At 36.6% G+C, this 18,334-nt stretch overlaps 4 protein-coding genes across 4 annotated transcripts in view; all 4 read left to right on the forward strand.

Moving 5' to 3' along the window:
- LOC109229607 (dnaJ protein P58IPK homolog) overlaps positions 1 to 3,790 on the forward strand; it is a 5,768-nt gene extending 1,978 nt beyond the window's left edge. The window contains exons 3-9 of the mRNA XM_019395116.1: positions 506 to 707; positions 842 to 1,002; positions 1,179 to 1,272; positions 1,381 to 1,593; positions 2,169 to 2,249; positions 2,689 to 2,907; positions 3,170 to 3,790. Of these exons, the coding sequence (XP_019250661.1) occupies positions 506 to 707; positions 842 to 1,002; positions 1,179 to 1,272; positions 1,381 to 1,593; positions 2,169 to 2,249; positions 2,689 to 2,907; positions 3,170 to 3,343 (1,144 nt within the window). The 3' untranslated portion in view covers positions 3,344 to 3,790. The remainder of the gene's footprint in view (positions 1 to 505; positions 708 to 841; positions 1,003 to 1,178; positions 1,273 to 1,380; positions 1,594 to 2,168; positions 2,250 to 2,688; positions 2,908 to 3,169) is intronic.
- Positions 5,054 to 8,703, forward strand: LOC109229608 (serine carboxypeptidase-like 50). The gene is made up of 2 exons (XM_019395117.1): positions 5,054 to 6,611; positions 8,156 to 8,703. The coding sequence occupies exons 1-2, from the start codon at positions 5,261 to 5,263 to the stop codon at positions 8,197 to 8,199; spliced, it is 1,395 nt and encodes a 464-aa protein (XP_019250662.1). The 5' UTR covers positions 5,054 to 5,260; the 3' UTR covers positions 8,200 to 8,703.
- LOC109230607 (fasciclin-like arabinogalactan protein 12) lies at positions 9,583 to 10,856 on the forward strand. Its single transcript, XM_019396069.1, has one exon. The coding sequence runs from the start codon at positions 9,681 to 9,683 to the stop codon at positions 10,455 to 10,457; it is 777 nt and encodes a 258-aa protein (XP_019251614.1). The 5' UTR covers positions 9,583 to 9,680; the 3' UTR covers positions 10,458 to 10,856.
- On the forward strand, positions 12,382 to 13,345 carry LOC109229610 (fasciclin-like arabinogalactan protein 12). Its single transcript, XM_019395118.1, has one exon. It carries the CDS (start codon positions 12,486 to 12,488, stop codon positions 13,212 to 13,214), a length of 729 nt encoding a protein of 242 aa, XP_019250663.1. The 5' UTR covers positions 12,382 to 12,485; the 3' UTR covers positions 13,215 to 13,345.

Raw genomic sequence — 18,334 nt, forward strand, 5'->3', positions numbered from 1 at the left:
CCCCCCCCCCCCTCCTCCTAGGAATTGCTATAACTGCGAACATTTAAAATTTCTATATTCTGACCCCACTGGGGTGCGGCCCTCCGGACTTTGCGTGAATGTAGGATGCTTCATGCACCGGGCTGCCCTTTTTTTGAATTTGTTATTCTGAACTAGGTTTGAGATATTTAGGTGTGTAAATATGGTAACAACCATTTGCATCATGTCCAGAGCTTGAATACACCAGCATATCATCAAAATTGTTGTTTTCTAGGTCAACTCATGTACCTCCTAATTTTGTTGGCATCTTGCTCAAGTAGCCTATTCCCTCAAATTGTGGGCTATTTACTTTGGAATGGTGCAACAAATGTATCTGTGATCCCGCAAACCTTGTTCCCCAGTAGTTAGCGTTCAAGCATTTAAGATCTTATCTCTATAGGTAGTATCTTATCTGAAAATTATATGATTAAGGCTTTTACCTTTAATCAAATAATCATATGATTTAGGCGATCTTTGGCTTATGTAGATATGATGAATCAGAAAGAAGCTACAAAAAGTTTCTGGAGATGAAACCAGGAGACTCAGCTGCGGAAAAGGAGCTTTCTCAATTGCACCAATCTAAGAGTGCTTTTGATTCAGCTACCAACCTGTTGGACACAGGTGACATTAAAAAAGCATTGGAGTATATTGATAAAGTCGTACTCGTTTTCTCTCCAGCGTGCTCCAAGGTATTCATTTCTAACAATTTGAGGCTTTTGTCATTGTTACAGATGAAGTCATATTGTATTATTGTCCTAACTTCCTGTGGAAAAGCCACTTGGTGTTACACTGAGCATGATGGTTTCTTAATGTGAATTTCTAGGCCAAACTCCTTAAGGCGAAACTATTGCTCTCAGATAAAGATCATTCCAGTGTCATATCTGAAACGGGATACATACTTAAAGAAGATGAGGATAATCTGGAGGCTTTACTGCTACGAGGCCGTGCCTACTACTATCTGGCTGATCATGATGTCGCCTTAAGGTAACTATCAACCTTGTCACTATTTCCCTACCTCCCGCTACACCAATCCAAGATGAAATCATTCAGCATTAACGGTGAAAAGAGAGAACCCAAAAGAAAATGAAGGGCCAATGTTAAAAAAAGCCAAATGTCATGTTATGAAGATTTTCAAAGAAGCTTTTTACGCCCTTCCTCAGGCACTACCAAAAAGGTCTTCGTTCAGACCCAGAGCATGGGGAATTGAAGAAAGCATATTTTGGCTTGAAAAACTTACTGAAAAAGACTAAAAGTGTAAGCCTCACTATCTTTCCTGACAATCTTCCTATAAATGCAGACCTTTTTTCTGTTGCTATATCTTCAAGATATGATACAATTCTCAAACCTTGACCTCTCGCGCAGGCCGAAGATAATGCAAGTAAGGGTAAGCTTCGCCTCGCTGTGGAGGAGTATAAAGCAGCCCTGACAATGGACCCCAACCATTCTGCACATAATGTAAATCTTCATCTTGGTTTGTGTAAAGTCTTGGTGAAGCTTGGAAGAGGGAAGGATGCCATATCGAGTTGCTCAGAAGCTCTTGAGCTTGATGGAGAGCTTATTGATGCTCTAGTGCAGGTTCTATCTTCATCTGCTTATGCTTTGTTTCAACCTGTAAATAGATATAGTCAATGGGCATTAGGATGACCTAGTTGCTAAGTTGCCTGGACTCTTCACTTTCGATGCCGCACATCGACGGAGAAATTCGGAGCAGATACTGTGATTTCTGAAATCAAAACTAAAGCTAGGATAAAATTGAAGAAAATGGAATATCTTGTATATAGAAAATTCTATGTTAGTCATTTTCGTTTTCTCTTTCTCGGATTCTCCTCTTGATCAATATTTCTCCTTCTCGGAATACCTTGTAAGTTTTCTACATATTGACTCATAATTTAGACATATTTTTATAACTTTTTTTTAGATATTTGAATTATTTTTAGTCGAATCCCTGCGCCTATATACATACCTGGATGTATCCCCGAATCTTAAAATTTAGATCATGAAGAATCCGACCTCTATATCGGCACCCGTATCGGATACCCGCACCCGAGTCCGAGCAACTTAGCCTAGATTTACTAGATCAAGTTGTTTGCTTAGAAATATCAAGTTTACACCATAAATCCTGAATCTTGGAGTTGGACATATTTTTACAGAGGGGTGAAGCCAAGCTTCTAACAGAAGATTGGGAGGGAGCTGTTGCAGATTTGAAAGAAGCAGCTGAAAAATCTCCTCAGGTTTGTTGGCAACTATTTGCTTTTCTTTAACTACAACCTTTTCTTCTCAGCGTGTTGTTTCTTCACATAGTAATACTGCATCTAGGATGAGAGAAGACATTGGCATGATAACTCAATCTTGCCAACACATATGGTGGATATATGATATGATTTGCGTTTTTTATTTTGAGGGGGGGGGGGGGGTATTGACTTTTGATCGCAACAAGGCTTAGACTTGACAAGCTTTGTGATAACCGTGAACCAAAAGTCAGCATATTGAAAAGAAAAAAAATTCATGATTCACTGTCTCCAAATCAAAATAAGATCTTTCCTTTTATTGTCCGATGTTTTTCTACATATGGATCCATATATCTACATCTATATCTGTGGTCCTCTCTATTGAAGTTTATCTTTTTAGCCTTAATCTGAATATCAAATAATCTGAAGTATACTTCTATAGGATAGGAATATTCGTGAAGCGCTGATGAGGGCTGAGAGATCTTTGAAATTGAGCCAACGGAAGGATTGGTACAAGATCTTGGGAGTGTCAAAGACAGCATCTGTTTCAGAGATCAAAAAGGCATACAAAAAGCTTGCTCTGCAATGGCATCCAGACAAGAACGTTGAAAACAGAGAGGAAGCAGAAAACAAATTTCGTGAAATAGCAGCTGCATATGAGGTTTGTTTTTCTTTTCTTTTCCATCAGTTTTCATTTGATCTGTTTCAGTTCTTATTTGTTAGTAGCCACATTGCAGTGTTAGATTGACGACACAAGTGAGTCATTTCAGATAAAGTAGTTTGAAATTACGCCTATCTATTAACAGATCTCTTAGTATAAAATGGCTTTTTCTATGATTTTTTCCCCCTTAATTTTTCCTCTATTAGCATGTCACGCTATGGAGGTTCTGCTATTTGTCTGAATGTCATGCCTCTCTTAACAGGTTCTAGGTGACGAGGAAAAACGTACACGATATGACCAAGGGGAAGACATTGACGACATGGGTTCAGGAATGGGTGGTGGGGGATTCAACCCATTTGGCGGAGGAGGGCAGCAGTATACATTCCACTTTGAAGGAGGATTTCCAGGTGGGGGATTTGGCGGATTCCATTTTTGACCTCGACAGTGTTCTTTGCCAAGAAACTCCTCGCATTGTTTCTGCAAAGGATGCACAGTTCAAAAGTACAGTAGGCTCTCATACTCATTCCCAAGAAGTTTTTGCTTTGCGGATACCATTATTTTTTCTTTCATTTATGTATTGTAGCAGTAGATTTAAGGTGAATTGATCGGATTGATAACAGGTCCATATGTAACTTCCTAACTCAAAATGAGATGTTGTGGAGGAGGTAACTAATGTAGCTACATTATCGAATAGTTCTTCTGAAACCCGGTGACAAAAGATTCGAAATAATTTCTCATTTCTGTACCGAGTTCACATGAGCAATTGTACACGACGTCTACCTCCAGAAACAAGGTAGCATGAAGTTTGTCAATCCAAGTAACTCAGATTTGAGAGTGACAAGTTGGATTGCAGGTAGTTGATGCAATTGGTTGTGTTCTTTTTTTTTTTGGGGGTTGCATTTAGTGATAATTTTTAAATGCTTTTCTGATTATTGAGTTTATTAAAGAAACATGACATTCAACTATGAAAAGGGATTCGCACTCTCTTTTGTTTGAATCACTATTTGGATTCTCAACTAGTTTCTGTGCCAAATAATTGTAAAATATAGCTATTCTTATTTATATATAAGTAGTTCAATTGCAATGATGTAACTAGTGATGGCAAGATAACAACAAACTCAGTGTAATCTCACATAGTGGAGTTTTGGGAGGGTAGTATGTATCCAGACCTTACCCATCTGTTTCCAATAGACCCTCGGCTCAGTGAAGCACAAGCACAAATGTAATGAAGAAGTCAAACTAGTGATGTCAACATGAATTAAAAAAACAATTATCCATCCATATAATCCACTAAAAAATGGGTTGGATAATGAACCTTTTAAAAATGGGTTAAATATGGATGAGATCCATATTATCCGCTTAAAAAATGGATAACTAATGGGTGTAACTTTTACATTTGCGAAGACTCAAATTGGTGGTTACTCAAGTTTGAGAAACTAAGAATTCTCCTAAAAGTGATCATACTTAAGAAGTCATGATTAAGTTGGTTAACCCCATTTTTATCCCTATAAAATATGGGTTGGGTCAGGTAATTTATCCATTTTTTGCATTATCTATTTTCGACCTATCTATATCCCACCCGACCCGCCCGTTTGTAACCCCTAAATGTAACTATGCTAGGACAGGCTGATTTTACAGTTAAGGAAGATTGTCTTTAAGCAGATAAATCTGAATATCATAGATGTTTATAGCAATTAAGAGCATTTGAGCAAACTTAATCAATTATTCAACCAAAAAAAAAAAAGCACATGTGCATCCAATAAATGGTGTCAAGTACGAGGGGATCCCGAGCTACTATACCAAAAACAAAAGTACTCCCCCGGTCCAAAATAAGTGATTTTTCGGTTGTTTTCACACATGTTAAGAAATTCAACTTTTAACATTAATTAGCAATAAAATTGACCATATTAACCTTTACTATCTCTTCACATAAACACTCCTAACACATACTCTAATAATTAATTCATTCTTGAAATCTGGAAAAAATCACTTATTTTGGACCACAAAAAAAAAGCCAAATAACACCTATTATGGACTAGAAGGAGTACAAAAGAAACATACAAAAATAATAAATGGAACTGAAACTGAAACTGAAAGTAAGGATATAGTACTAGATGATTTTTATTTAATGCAAAATTCCATTGGCACATCCATATTATGAATTCTCAGAAATCAGAATATTCGCCTGCAGAATATTACCTATAGAATTATTGCTTTTGCCTCGTAATTCTGGTCTCTGGACACGTGCACTCATTTTTACAACAACAATAATGAGACAATAATCAATTACTAATCTTTAGTACCTCTATATACTTGATCAGTGAGTGACATAGGTCAATTCCTTGTATCAATAATGGAGTCCAGACCAAAACCACTGCCCCTTTTTATGCTCTTCTATTGCTTATCATCAGCAATAATAACTGTGCAATCTTCCTTTCCCAAAGAAGCACTGCCAACAAAATCAGGTTACCTCACAGTTAACTCAACAACTGGTTCAGCCATTTTTTACACTTTCTATGAAGCTCAAAAATCCAGCACAAAACTCAATCTTTCTGAAACCCCAATTCTTATTTGGCTCCAAGGTGGTCCTGGTTGCTCTTCTATGCTTGGAAACTTCTATGAACTTGGTCCTTACCGTGTCTCATCTTCTTTCAGGCATAACGTCGAACATCTTTCGCTCGAACCTAATCCTGGTTCTTGGAATCGAATATTTGGGCTCCTTTTTCTTGATAATCCTATTGGAACTGGATTTAGTATTGCTTCAAGTCAAGATGAGATACCAAGAAACTTACATGATGTTGCTAGACACCTTTTTACTGCTACAAGGGAGTTTATTGCATTAGATCCTTTGTTTAAGACGCGTCCGATTTACTTAACTGGTGAAAGTTATGCTGGTAAGTATGTGCCAGCATTTGGGTACTATACGTTGAAAAAGAATGCGGGTTTGCCTAAATCAAGACGGTTGAATTTAGCTGGGATTGCGATTGGGAATGGATTGACTGACCCCGAAACTCAAGTTGGCACTCATGCTCTAAGTGCTTATTATTCCGGATTGATCAATGAGAAGCAAAAGACACAATTGGAATCCCTTCAAAAGGAAGCGATTCGACTTACCAAAAATGGCAATTGGAGCGCAGCAACGAGTGCTAGATCGAGGGTGTTGGGGATGTTGACGAATATGACGGGGCTTGCCACTTTATATGATTTTAGGAGGCTAAAGCCTTATGAAGATGAATTGGTGGCTAAATTTTTAAGCAATGTAGATATCAAGAGGGCTCTAAAAGCAAATGATTCGATAGCTTTCGAAGTATGCAGTGATTCAGTAGGCAAAGCATTGCACGAGGATGTGATGAAAAGCGTGAAGTACATGGTGGAGTTCTTGGTTAAGAATACTAAGGTGTTGTTATACCAGGGACAGTGTGATTTGAGAGATGGAGTGGTGTCGACTGAGGCATGGATGAAGAAGATGAAGTGGGATGGAATTGAAAAGTTTTTGGAGGCGGAGCGGAAGGTTTGGAGAGTGAATGACGGGCTTGCTGGATATGTGCAAAAGTGGGAGAGTTTGAGCCATGTTGTGGTAATGAACGCAGGGCATCTTGTTCCTACCGATCAGGCAGTGAATTCTCAGGTGATGATTGAAGATTGGGTATTGGAAAAGGGATTGTTTGCCACAGGTCAGATTAAGCAAAAGCCAAGCAATATTGGTAAATCACTTTGAGTTCTTTGTGGCATGTGCTGCTCTGTGTTGTAGTTGTACTATGACTTCCTGGAAATTTGAGTTTTATGCTTGTTGTATCAGTTCGTTTCACGAAGTTTGAAATGTTCTAACTAGAAATAAAAGGCAAAACTTTCTGATAATCGAATGCTTGGAGTTCATTTGACCATCACAAATGTCATTGTATGTGTTTAGATAATGAAAGTTTACCTAATCGAAGGAAGCACACTATTTTCCTATGGTTCGGAGAGCAAAACAAAACAACATTGGCCAATAACACCATTAGACCAGTGTATATTTTCTTTGACAATTTCAATAGAAGTAGCTAAAGGTAATGAACTTTGTTCAATCTCCTTCCTCCTGCTCTTTCAAATATAGGATTTTCATTCTTATAAAGATCTGTCATTTACTCAATGGTCGAGGCCTTCATGCTCACTCCACTCAGATATTTCATTGTTGAGTCCATGTGAGTACCAGCAGTCGACCACCTCAAGTTCCCTTTTCTCCTTGCTGTCTCATGCCACAAATGCGTACAGGTTTGAGGTGATAAATGACAAGAGGAAGATCCAGTTAGATTCTTTCCAAGCTAAAGCCATTTCATTGACAAAAGGTGGCAATTGGAGTGAAGCAACAAATGTCAGAATTAAGGTTTTCAACACATCTCGAAACATGACTAGATTGGAAACGTTCTAGTACCCTAAGGCAAAAGCCATTTGCAGTAATACAATAACAACAAACCCAGTGTGCCCCACGAGTGAGGTCTGGGGAGGATAGTGTGTCCGCATACCTTACCCCTACCTTGTGAAGGTAGAGAAGTTGTTTCCGTAGTCACAACATTAATAAAAAGAAATATAATGGATACAGTAATAGAAAAGAAGCAGTAACAAGGAGCCATTTGCAGTAATACATATAAGAAATTATTCACCAAGGGTACCACCGGCTGGATCCAAGAATAGAAACATGGACTTGATGCCCCTGCTGAAGCTATGTGATAACGGTGACTCAAAAGTCAGCACAGAAAAGAAAAGAAAATTCATGATTCACTGTCTCCAGTCTAAGTGAGGTCCTTCTTTTTGACTCACACCAAGTTAGCATGGTTTTTGCTCAAGCGATTTGCTGTTGCTTGTCTGATGTTTTTCTGTATATGAATCCAAATATCTATCTATATCTGTGGGCCATGCTATAGAGGTTTATCCTATTAGCCTAAATTTGGATATCAAAGTACGAACTACACTTAATACATACTGAAAATAGTTGTAAGTAGCTACCTTGCAATGTTAGATTGATGACACAAGTGAGTCATTTCAGATAAAGTTGTTTGAAAATATTATGTTAGTGCATGGTGACATTTACTGGTTGAATTTGTATGTCATTGTGCTAACAGACTGCGTTGTGTAAAATGGTCTTTCTTCAACTTCCCCCCCCCCCCCCCCCTAGCTTCTTCTCTAATAGCATTTTGCGCAATGTTACTCTGCTATAATCGCATTTTGAAAAAGGATTACCTCTTTGAACTTTTTTCTATTTGTCTTGTAGACATGCCTCAAAAGATTCTCGGCAATGAGGAAAAACGTACATGATATGACAGGGGAGAAGACATAGTGACATCGGTTAAGAAATGGGCGGTGGGGGATTAACCCATTCAGCGGAGGAGGGCAGCAGTTTACTTCCACTTTGAAGGAGGATTTCCAGCTGATGGTTTTCCAGGTGGGGGATTTGGCGGACTCCATTTTTGACCTCAATGGTGTTTGTTTTTCATGTTTCCTTACCTCACATGATTGCTGCAAGGGGTGCACAGCACAAAGTACAGTAGGCTCTTATACTCATTTCCAAGATGTTTTGCTTTAGGGATACCTTTTTCCTTTCTTTTATGTATTGAGTAGCAGTAGATCTAAAGGAGAACTGTTCAGATCGATAAACAGGTCCATTTGTAACTTCCTTACTCGAACGGGATGTTATGAGCAGATACTGATGTAGTTACATTAGAAACAGTTATACTGAATCTAGTTACTTTCTTATTTCTGTACTGGCTAATTTGAGATAAAGGTGTAGTTTTAATTGAGTGATATACACTGGTTGAACTACTTTTGGAGTATGTATACCTTTTGTAACTAATGCATGATCATCAATGTTCTTCATTTATGTAATAAGATCACTTAATCTTGTATTTGTCCAGCAATTTTAATGCAGAAAAATGAAAGTCTGAATGTCAGAGCTTGAGATGAATTTAAATGGAAAGACATAGCTCCGTGTAACTAACCTTAACTTGTTTGGAATTGAGATCTCGCTGTAGGAATGATAAGCTTTTGAAAATCTCCTCTTAGCCACTAAATTTTGGTTGTACTATCTTGTCATGCATTGATATTGCAAAATCATACCTAATAACCAACAATTTGACATATAATCTTGTTATGTTGCATTATACATTATCATTAGCTGTACCAATATTTTCTGGATTGTGACCAATGAAGTTGCAAATTGCAACTAAATTAGCCCTCTTGTCCAACCATTCCTATCAATTATAATTGATTATTATTTTCCTGTAACTTTTTAGCCATTTGAGTACATATTCCAACTAAAAAGATTCTAGTTGGGGATTGTACCCCAGCAGCTGCTATAACATCATCAAAAACTTATTATTATCCACTTCTTCACCTTAAATGTAACCTTTCACCAAACATCATCCTCATTTTCATTTCATCCCAATACCCTTTTAATTGAAGGGGAGTCTTGGAGCAACAGTAAAGTTGTCTCTGTATGACATACAGGTCACGGGTTCGAGCCGTGGAATCACTCACTGATGCTTGCATCAGGATACACTGCCTACATCACACCCCTTTGGGTGCGGCCCTTTCCCGGACCCTGCATAAACGCGAGATGCTTCGTGCACCGAGCTGCTCTTTTGCGCAATACCCCACTAACTTTTTTCTATCCTTTTCCCTTTTGTAGTTTCCTTAATTGTTTTACAGCAAGTAATCTACATCCTCATTATTTAAGTGATACAATCTTCTTTTGCCACCACCAGAGCAACTTAAACTTAAGCTAAACCAAACAAGGCAAAATGAAACATGACTTAGTGTCAACCTTTCTCTTCTTGTTGCTCCAATGCATTGGCATTTTGGCTCAAGGTCCAACTCCAGCTCCAATTCCACCACCTACTCGAGCTTCGGCTCCTGCTCCTGGACCACCTGGTCCGACTAATGTGACAAAAATCCTAGAAAAAGCAGGCCAATGTTCGACGTTTATTCGATTGTTACAAACCACTCAAGAAATCAGCCAAATAACCTCATTACTAAACAACTCCAACAGTATCACCATCTTTGTGCCACCAGATAATGCATTTTTGAGCATGAAAGCAGGAACTTTGAATTCGTTTAACGATCAGCAGAAAGCAGAACTGATCAAATTCCACATTCTGCCTCAATACTTCTCCATTTCTCAGTTCCAAACTGCTAGCAATCCTGTACAGACACAAGCCGGTGGAACCAGTAACCGTGAATTCCCTATCAACATAACAACAAATGGCACTTCAGTGAACATAACTACTGGAATTGTCAATGCAAGTATCTCTAGTACAATTTACACTGATAGCCAGTTAGCTATTTATCAAGTGGATAAAGTTCTTCTCCCATTGCAATTCTTTGTTCCTCCAGCACCAGCACCTGCTCCTGCACCACCAAAGCCGAAAAAGAAAGATGATTCGTTGGATTCTGACTCTACTTCTGCTGTATCTTCTGGTGCAATCTCTCTGGTTTCAGACATATTTTGGGCAATCAACTCGAATGGCGGATTTCTCTTCTTCTTGGCTGTGTTTTCTTTTGTATATGTGGGCTCATAATTAAGTTGAAGTTGATATTACTATGCATGCATGCATTGTTGTGATTTCATTTGATTGTAATTTTTGGGTTTCTGCCATTTAACTGTAATGCATGCATTGTTGTAATTTCATTTAATTGTTATTTTGGTTTATGCTGTGTAAATTTGATTTGGTTTTACTACCTGATCTTCTACCTACTTGCTGTGTAAAGTTGTCTCCGTATGACCTATAGTTCACAGGTTCGAGCCGTAGAAGCAGCCACTAATGTTGCATTATGGTAGGCTGGACCCTACGTGAATGCGGGAATGCCTTATGCAGCGAGCTGCCCTTTTTCGCTGTTAAATAGTTTGTAATATACATGAAGTGGGGTTGTCTCGTATCAGAAGACTTTATATATTAAAAGACTCAGTTTTTCAAATTTATTTAAAATTTGAATTTAAATTTCGATGTAAAGTTTTTATTTAAACGAACATGTCTATTCATGAAATTAGATGATTATTCTGAACATTTCCTTCTTTCAACTCTATAAATTCAAGCCTTCACAGAGAAGCGGCTGTGCCCATTTTGCAGTATATAGTGACTGTTGTATTATGCACTGACATCTTAAAAATCTGTACATAATCATGTCAATTATAAGGTCATTATGAATAATCTCTATATATGATAAGTCATTAGTCTGTAACCTGATAAAAACGTTAACTAACATGTTGTAATAGGTCAAACTACAAAGATTTACACTGTCAGTCGATATAACTTAAATCCATAAAAATATATCAGCTTGCCCTGGTTTTTCTAGAAAAAGTCTGCATTTTCAGACACCTTAAGTGCTGATGATGTCGTTAGTAGACCTACTTGATGAGCGAAAACATAATTTCGGATATATATGTATGTGAAAGATCACTAAAATTTTAACCAATAATAAATTCTTAACCTATTATTTAAAAGCGCAATGATTCAATGGTAAGAACATAAAGATTGAATATATTTTAAGGTTAAAATTCTGAATCCACCTCTGAATATAGGTGTGAGATCATCCTGTTAAAACAATCAGAGGCTTATGAAAATCTTCCATTAACTGCTAAATTTTGGTTATAATCTTTGTCACTCATTTACATTGCAAAAATAGTATCTAATAACCAATAAAGTTATTTGCTGGATTACAAGTTGTTATCTTACACAGATCTCATTAGTTGTACCTAGAGTTTTGTTGATTGTGACTGTTGAAATTACATCTTAATCAGCCCCCTGTCCATTATAACCATAAATAATGATTTATGATTGTCCTCTTCTAAATATATTTACATTACATACATGGATTAAGGATTTTCCTTCATAGATTTTCGACAACAAACAACAACGAAAATCCCAATGTAATCTCACAAATAAGATCTGGGAAGGGTAGTAAATACGCAGTCTTACTCCTACCTTGTGCACAGGGGCGTGTGTAGGATTTTTGGTAAGCAGTGTCAAATTTTGAATGAATGAATAAATAAATGAACCGTTCTGATAAAAAGCGATGTCACTTTTTATATTTAACCCAATATTTTCATTTTGTATACTATCTATATATAATGAAAAATCCGACGAAGCGGTGTCACGTGACACCACTTGCCACAAGGTATTTCCGCCTCTGCTTGTGCAAGTAGAGAAACTGTTTCGGACATAGATTTTCCTCAACATCTAGCACAAAACAAAAATTGAATAGTATCCACTCAAAACACAAACTTACTGTAGACATAAAAATAAACTTATCTCTACTATTCTCAGCTGTTTTTCCTCCCATCATAAGCAAACTAACAGCTGCTCTGAGTTTATCAAATACCTATGATGTTCCTTCCCACCTTAAATTACACTCTTTCACCTAACTTTACACTCAATTTGTTTCCACCTCAATACCCCACAAATCCTTTCTTTCATTGTTTTCAAATCAAGAAATCCACCCTCTCAAATATATAAATTCCCACATTTTCCCTCCTCCCTCCACCACACCTAGAAAAATAAACACCATTTACTACAACAACAAAAAAAAAAAAACCAAAGAAAAGAAAAATGAAAAATATGTTATTGTTCTTGTTCTTTTTGTTCTTGCAATGCATTGGCATTTTGGCTCAGGCTCCGGCTCAGGCTCCAGCTCCAGGTCCACCACCTCCATTAAACGTGACAAAGATCCTCGACAAAGCAGGCCAATGTTCAACGTTTATCCGTCTACTACAGAACACACAACAACTCAACGAAATCACCTCACAACTCAACAATTCCAACAATGGAATCACAATGTTTGTCCCCACAGATAATGCATTCTTGAGTATGAAAGCAGGAACTTTAAATTCTTTCACTGATCAACAAAAAGCTGAACTTATCCAATTTCATATTCTTCCTACATACTATTCTTTAACTCAATTCCAAACTGCAAGCAACCCTTTAAGAACACAAGCTGGAGGAACCAGTAACCGCGAATTTCCAATAAATATTACTACAACAGGAAGTTCAGTTAATATAACAACTGGTATTGTTAATGCAAGTGTGTCAAGTACTATATATACTGATAATCAATTAGCTATATATCAAGTTGATCAAGTTCTTCTTCCATTGAAATTCTTTGTACCACCTGCACCAGCTCCTGCTCCGACACCTATAAAGCCGAAAAAGAAAGCCGGGTCCGCGGATTCTTCTACTGAACCGGCTGTTTCCTTTGCTACTTCTCTGGTTCCAAACATGATCTACAAAACCGGTTTTTTGTTCTTCTTCTTTTCTGTTGTGTTTTCTTGGAGTTTATGAGGTTATAAGTCTGTTGTTAGTATCTGTGTGCATGTATGCTTGTGATTCTTTACGTACATTTCATTAATATTGAATTTTGAGTGTTAAGTGGTCTTGTCATTTTTTTCAAGAATTGATCTTGATTAGTATTAGTTGGTACGTACCGTCGGACGCCTCTATAACAGTATCGCTATATAACAATTATTCATTATAAAAACCAAGTTTCTTTTGGAACTAATTTCTATGCTATGTTATAATACATGTTCTATATAATAGCACTTCGCTATAACAATCAAAAAAATTTGGAACAAACGAGGTTGTTATAAAGAGATTTGATTGTATTTGATTTCAAGTGGCAAAGAGAACTGAATTATTTAGAGTAGTGAACAAATTTTAGCAGTAAATTATAAAATATAAAGGTGTACATTTGTAATAAATTCTAAAGTAGCATCAATAAAATTTGAGAACATTTGGATTGAATAGCAACTCATTTGGTTGCAGCCTAAATTTATATTTAAGAAGATAAACTTATAAGTGGGGAGACTTCCATTTGGTTTTCTTTGTTGGAAGTTAGGAATTTTCTTGTTTGTGTAATCGGATTGGATGTAACTTCTATGATCAATTCATTAAGGACAAGTTACACATTTAACCGGTTGACAAAAATAATTATATTTCCTAACCAAATATACAAACAAACAAAAAATACATTGATTGGATACAAAATATGTATATTTTATATCTATTGTACATTTATATAAAAATATTTATTTTGCCAGTTATTATTTATTGGAGGAGATATAATACATAGTTTTCCCATTAATTCAATAATATCATTAATTAATTATGCCTCAAATCCAAATTGGTAAATATAACTATAATCATCTATATCATTCACTTTGTTCAATTTGGATAATATTTATGCCACCATCAAGGATTCCGGTAAGATAAATGGATAGAATTCCTTCACGGATAACCAGAAGTTCTAGGTTCTCGAGCCTTAAAAATAAAAAATATCCTTGTAGAAAGGGCTTGCTCCTTTAACGAGCCTTATGGGGCGTGAAAAAAATAATTTATGCAAATATTGCAGAAATAAAGCCTAATATTTAATTAGTCTTTACTCGGGTGTGGAAACACAACCACAAAGGAAAGTGGGATTGTGAATTAGGCTTTACCAAAAAAAAAAAAAAAAAGGTGAAATACTATTTACACTAATGATGAGACAAAGAAAATCAATCTCCATTGATATTTAGGGAAAAAGATAATTTCAGCTTCCAATTATAGTTGTCCACTCCATTTTTGTGAAAATTAGAGAGAGAGTCATCCTCACGTAAGTCTTATCATATTTGTAGAATATATTACTATTGTTTATTTTGCAACCTCCACCACAAAATATTAAAGTAACCACATATATAGGCTTCCAAAAATTTTCTTTGCTTTTCCACTTCATATTATTATGTCTACTTCTACCTTTTTCTCATTCTACTTTTTCTTCTTTTCAAAGTGAGATACTTTTATCAAGTAGATAGAACAAAAAATGGATGGATTTAAATGGAACGACATAGACATCAAGAATTCTTATAGCCCAATCCCAACTTTTTTTTTGTACATAGAATAAAAAGTAGCACATGGTTTAATTCTTCTACAATCATATTGGCTATACTCTTCATATCATATCAATTATTACTATGTCCTCTTGGATAATGTAAGAATACATAAAGATGGAAATTGGCGGTGCGAATTTAGACACATGCAGGACGGTACGGGTTTAAATATATGCGGGTGTTGCGGTGCGGGCGGGTCAAAATAAAATAAAAAATTAAATCTATATATGCGGGTGCGGGTTTAAAACTTCATCAAAGAAGAAAATTCAATTTTCTAACTTTCTGATGATGAAATTGATTCCACGTACGTAATATATTGAAGCAAAATTAAGTTTCATATTGTTTTAACTATGAACCCAATATTTGCACGTCAAGTTCTTATTCTTTTATGACAAGTTCTGATAATGTAATATCTAACACATAATTATTAATTAATTATAAATCTATTTTATTGATCAAAGTGTTATCCCTTATTTTTCTCAAAATAGACTACTGATTAAAAAAAAAGAAAAATATCTATTAATTGATATTGATAGAGATCTTTTGTATTTCTAATGTAAGCTTGAATAGGGTAAAATTAACATATATACTTTTATCAAATATAAAAAGTTAAAAAACAAAGAGGTATTATGATATCAAAGATTTTTTTAAGTTGCTTTTATTGTATACGTACAAGATTTAGTTTTCGTTAGTATCTTATCTTCTTCTTTCCATAACTGAAGTCCTCCATAATCGTTAGAATTAATAAAAAGCACGAGTATATAGTAAAAGCGTAAAAAAAAAATCCAGCCAAAGGATTAAAAAATTTAAAACTAACAAAATGAAAAAAAATATTTATGCGGAGCGGGTGAACGCTGGTGTGGATGCGGATCAGGTGAACGCGGGTACAACTGCTATGCGGGAGGTTGAAATTTTGCGAGTCAAGAGAAAACTCGCACCACCCCGCACCCCTTGCCATCCCTATGTCAGCCATATTGTCACGCCCCGAACCTGGGCCTGGACGTAACATGGCACTCGGTGCCTGACTACATGTGACCGGGCGAACCAACTGGCTTGCTGAATCAACATGTGATATCATAACATACTAAATGCGGAAGATAAACTAACACATGCTGATATACTGAAAGTCTGGATGATATAAATCAAAGTGCCGAAATACTAATACAATTTCTGAAACATATTTGCAGCCAACATTGCTCAACATGAAAAGTTGTGACTCTGTCTAACTATTACTCTAATCTATGAAGCATCTAATGAAGCACTGAAAACACTGACTGCCTGTAAATACTGAAAGACCGTAAAGTAATGATAATGCCCCGAAAGAACTGGGGATCACCAAACAGCTGGTACGAGAATCCTAGCGCTCTGAATCATCAACCTGTAGATCATTACCTGCATCGTGAGATGCAAGCCCCGGGCAAAAGGGACGTCAGTACATTTCAATTGCATTGGTATGTAAAGCAACTGAAAGAAATAATTATAAAGGCTAATAACTGAGAATTGATAATTGATACTGAAATGATAACTATTAAAATAGAAACTGAAACGATAACTGATAACTGATAGCTGATAACTGAAATGATAACTGATAACTGAAATGATAACTGAACCGATAACTGAAAATTGATAACTAAAATGATAACTGATAACTGGTAACTGAAATGATAACCGATAACTGAAATGATAAAGGAAGTAAGGATATGAATACTCCCTCTTCTGAATGATGAAGTACTTGTTTATCTGAATATTAAACTACGGCCTCGGCCCAATATATATATATATATATATATATATATGTGCACAACTGCGACCTCTGGTCCAAAATGCATAAAGCATAACTGCGGCCTCAGGCCCAAAGATGCATAAAGCATAAATTGCGGCCTCAGGCCCAAAGATGCATAAAGCATAAACTGCAGCCTCATGCCCAAAGATGCATAAAGCATAAACTGCGGCCTCAGGCCCAAATACAGGTGTTCAACATTCCGGAACTGAGAATCGTACTGCAATACATGATAGTGAAATACTGAATTACACTGAGTTACATGATACTGGAATACTGGATCACACTGAGTTACATAATACTGGAATAATGAATAGGACTAGACTGAAACATGTATTCTTGAACTGATTATGAACACTGAAACTTCAACTGTTTATGGCATACTGAGTAATCTATACTAAGACTTGGGGGCATAAAAACCAAGTCTATATTGAATGCGCATTTAGCTCACAACGTTCAGAATGAAAGTGGTGAACAAGTTATGAAGCTAGAGAATAGAAGTTCTGCAACTATTCAAGGAACTAGGCTAAACTATATTTCTGAGGCAATTAGTAACGTCGTAAAAGAAACGTAGTGTAGGGAGAATCATTAAAATTCCCAAACATAGAGAGTTAGCCTCACATACCTTAACTTCCTGCTCTTGAGCGTAATACAACATTCGTCAACCCTTTCAACTTTAATCTATATCAATACAAGTCAAAGGGATTCCATATTAGCAATAATTCTCATGTTTTAGTCGCTTAAGCATTTTCTCAAACACTTGGTGACATAAAGCTTCATAGTCCTTATTAATGGTGTCTCTACACCCAATAACCCATTCTCTTGTTCCTAGATAAATTCTAAAGTCTCAAATGGTTATAATCAACATTATTCTTTATTACCCATAAAGTAAACAACACCCTTAACCAATAATCAACAACCAACACCCCAAACCTATAATCGTTCATGCTCTTCTATCCAACCCATCAACTCATATCTCATGAACTAGGGTTTAAAATCATTAAACCAATGCTAGAATCAATTAGAGGGTGAAGACATTACCTTCTTGACGTTCAATCTTCTTGAATTCGAGTTCTAGGCTTCCTTCTCTCAACAATGATGTCCCAATCGAATATCTAATGATATGGAGGGTTTACCCATGTTAATAAGATGTTGAGAAATTGAAATTAACTTAGAATCACCATTAGAACTTACCTTGGATGGTGAAAGGACCCTTAAGGAGTTAGGTTTTTGAGAGTTCCCCTTTCTAGAGCAAGTTTTTATGTTTTGGAGCCGTGGGGGACGAAGTAGGGCTTTAAAACGACCTCCCACGAGCGCGCCCGCGCACCTGAAGACCTGGTCGCGCTACTGACCGCGCAAAACAGCAGTAACACTGCCTCAAAAGAAGCGCGGTCGCGCTACAGGGCGCGCATATCGCATACTGCTCTGTAAAACGCACATAAATTTTTGCACAAAGATCCTTTCAGGCTCCATAATATATCCCATTGCCTATGGTCTTTGGTAAGTAGTCTATAGTTCACTTTTGTCTATGGCCTGCCCCGCTCTCTTTTCAACTTAGTTATTAGTACTTCGGGTCACATACCTCACGACATAAGATTGAAAGATCCAAACCTTCTTCTTCGGAGCGGAAAGGGGCTCGAACCTACGGGTTCGGTCAAATTACCATTTTTCCCTTGGAAAGATATTCCAAAGGCCTACAACTTTCATGCTTTGAGTTTTCCCAAATCCTTACACATTGTTACTAAACCCTACTGGAAGAC

This window comes from Nicotiana attenuata, chromosome 7 (genome assembly GCF_001879085.1).
Source record: "Nicotiana attenuata strain UT chromosome 7, NIATTr2, whole genome shotgun sequence".
NCBI lineage: Eukaryota > Viridiplantae > Streptophyta > Magnoliopsida > Solanales > Solanaceae > Nicotiana > Nicotiana attenuata.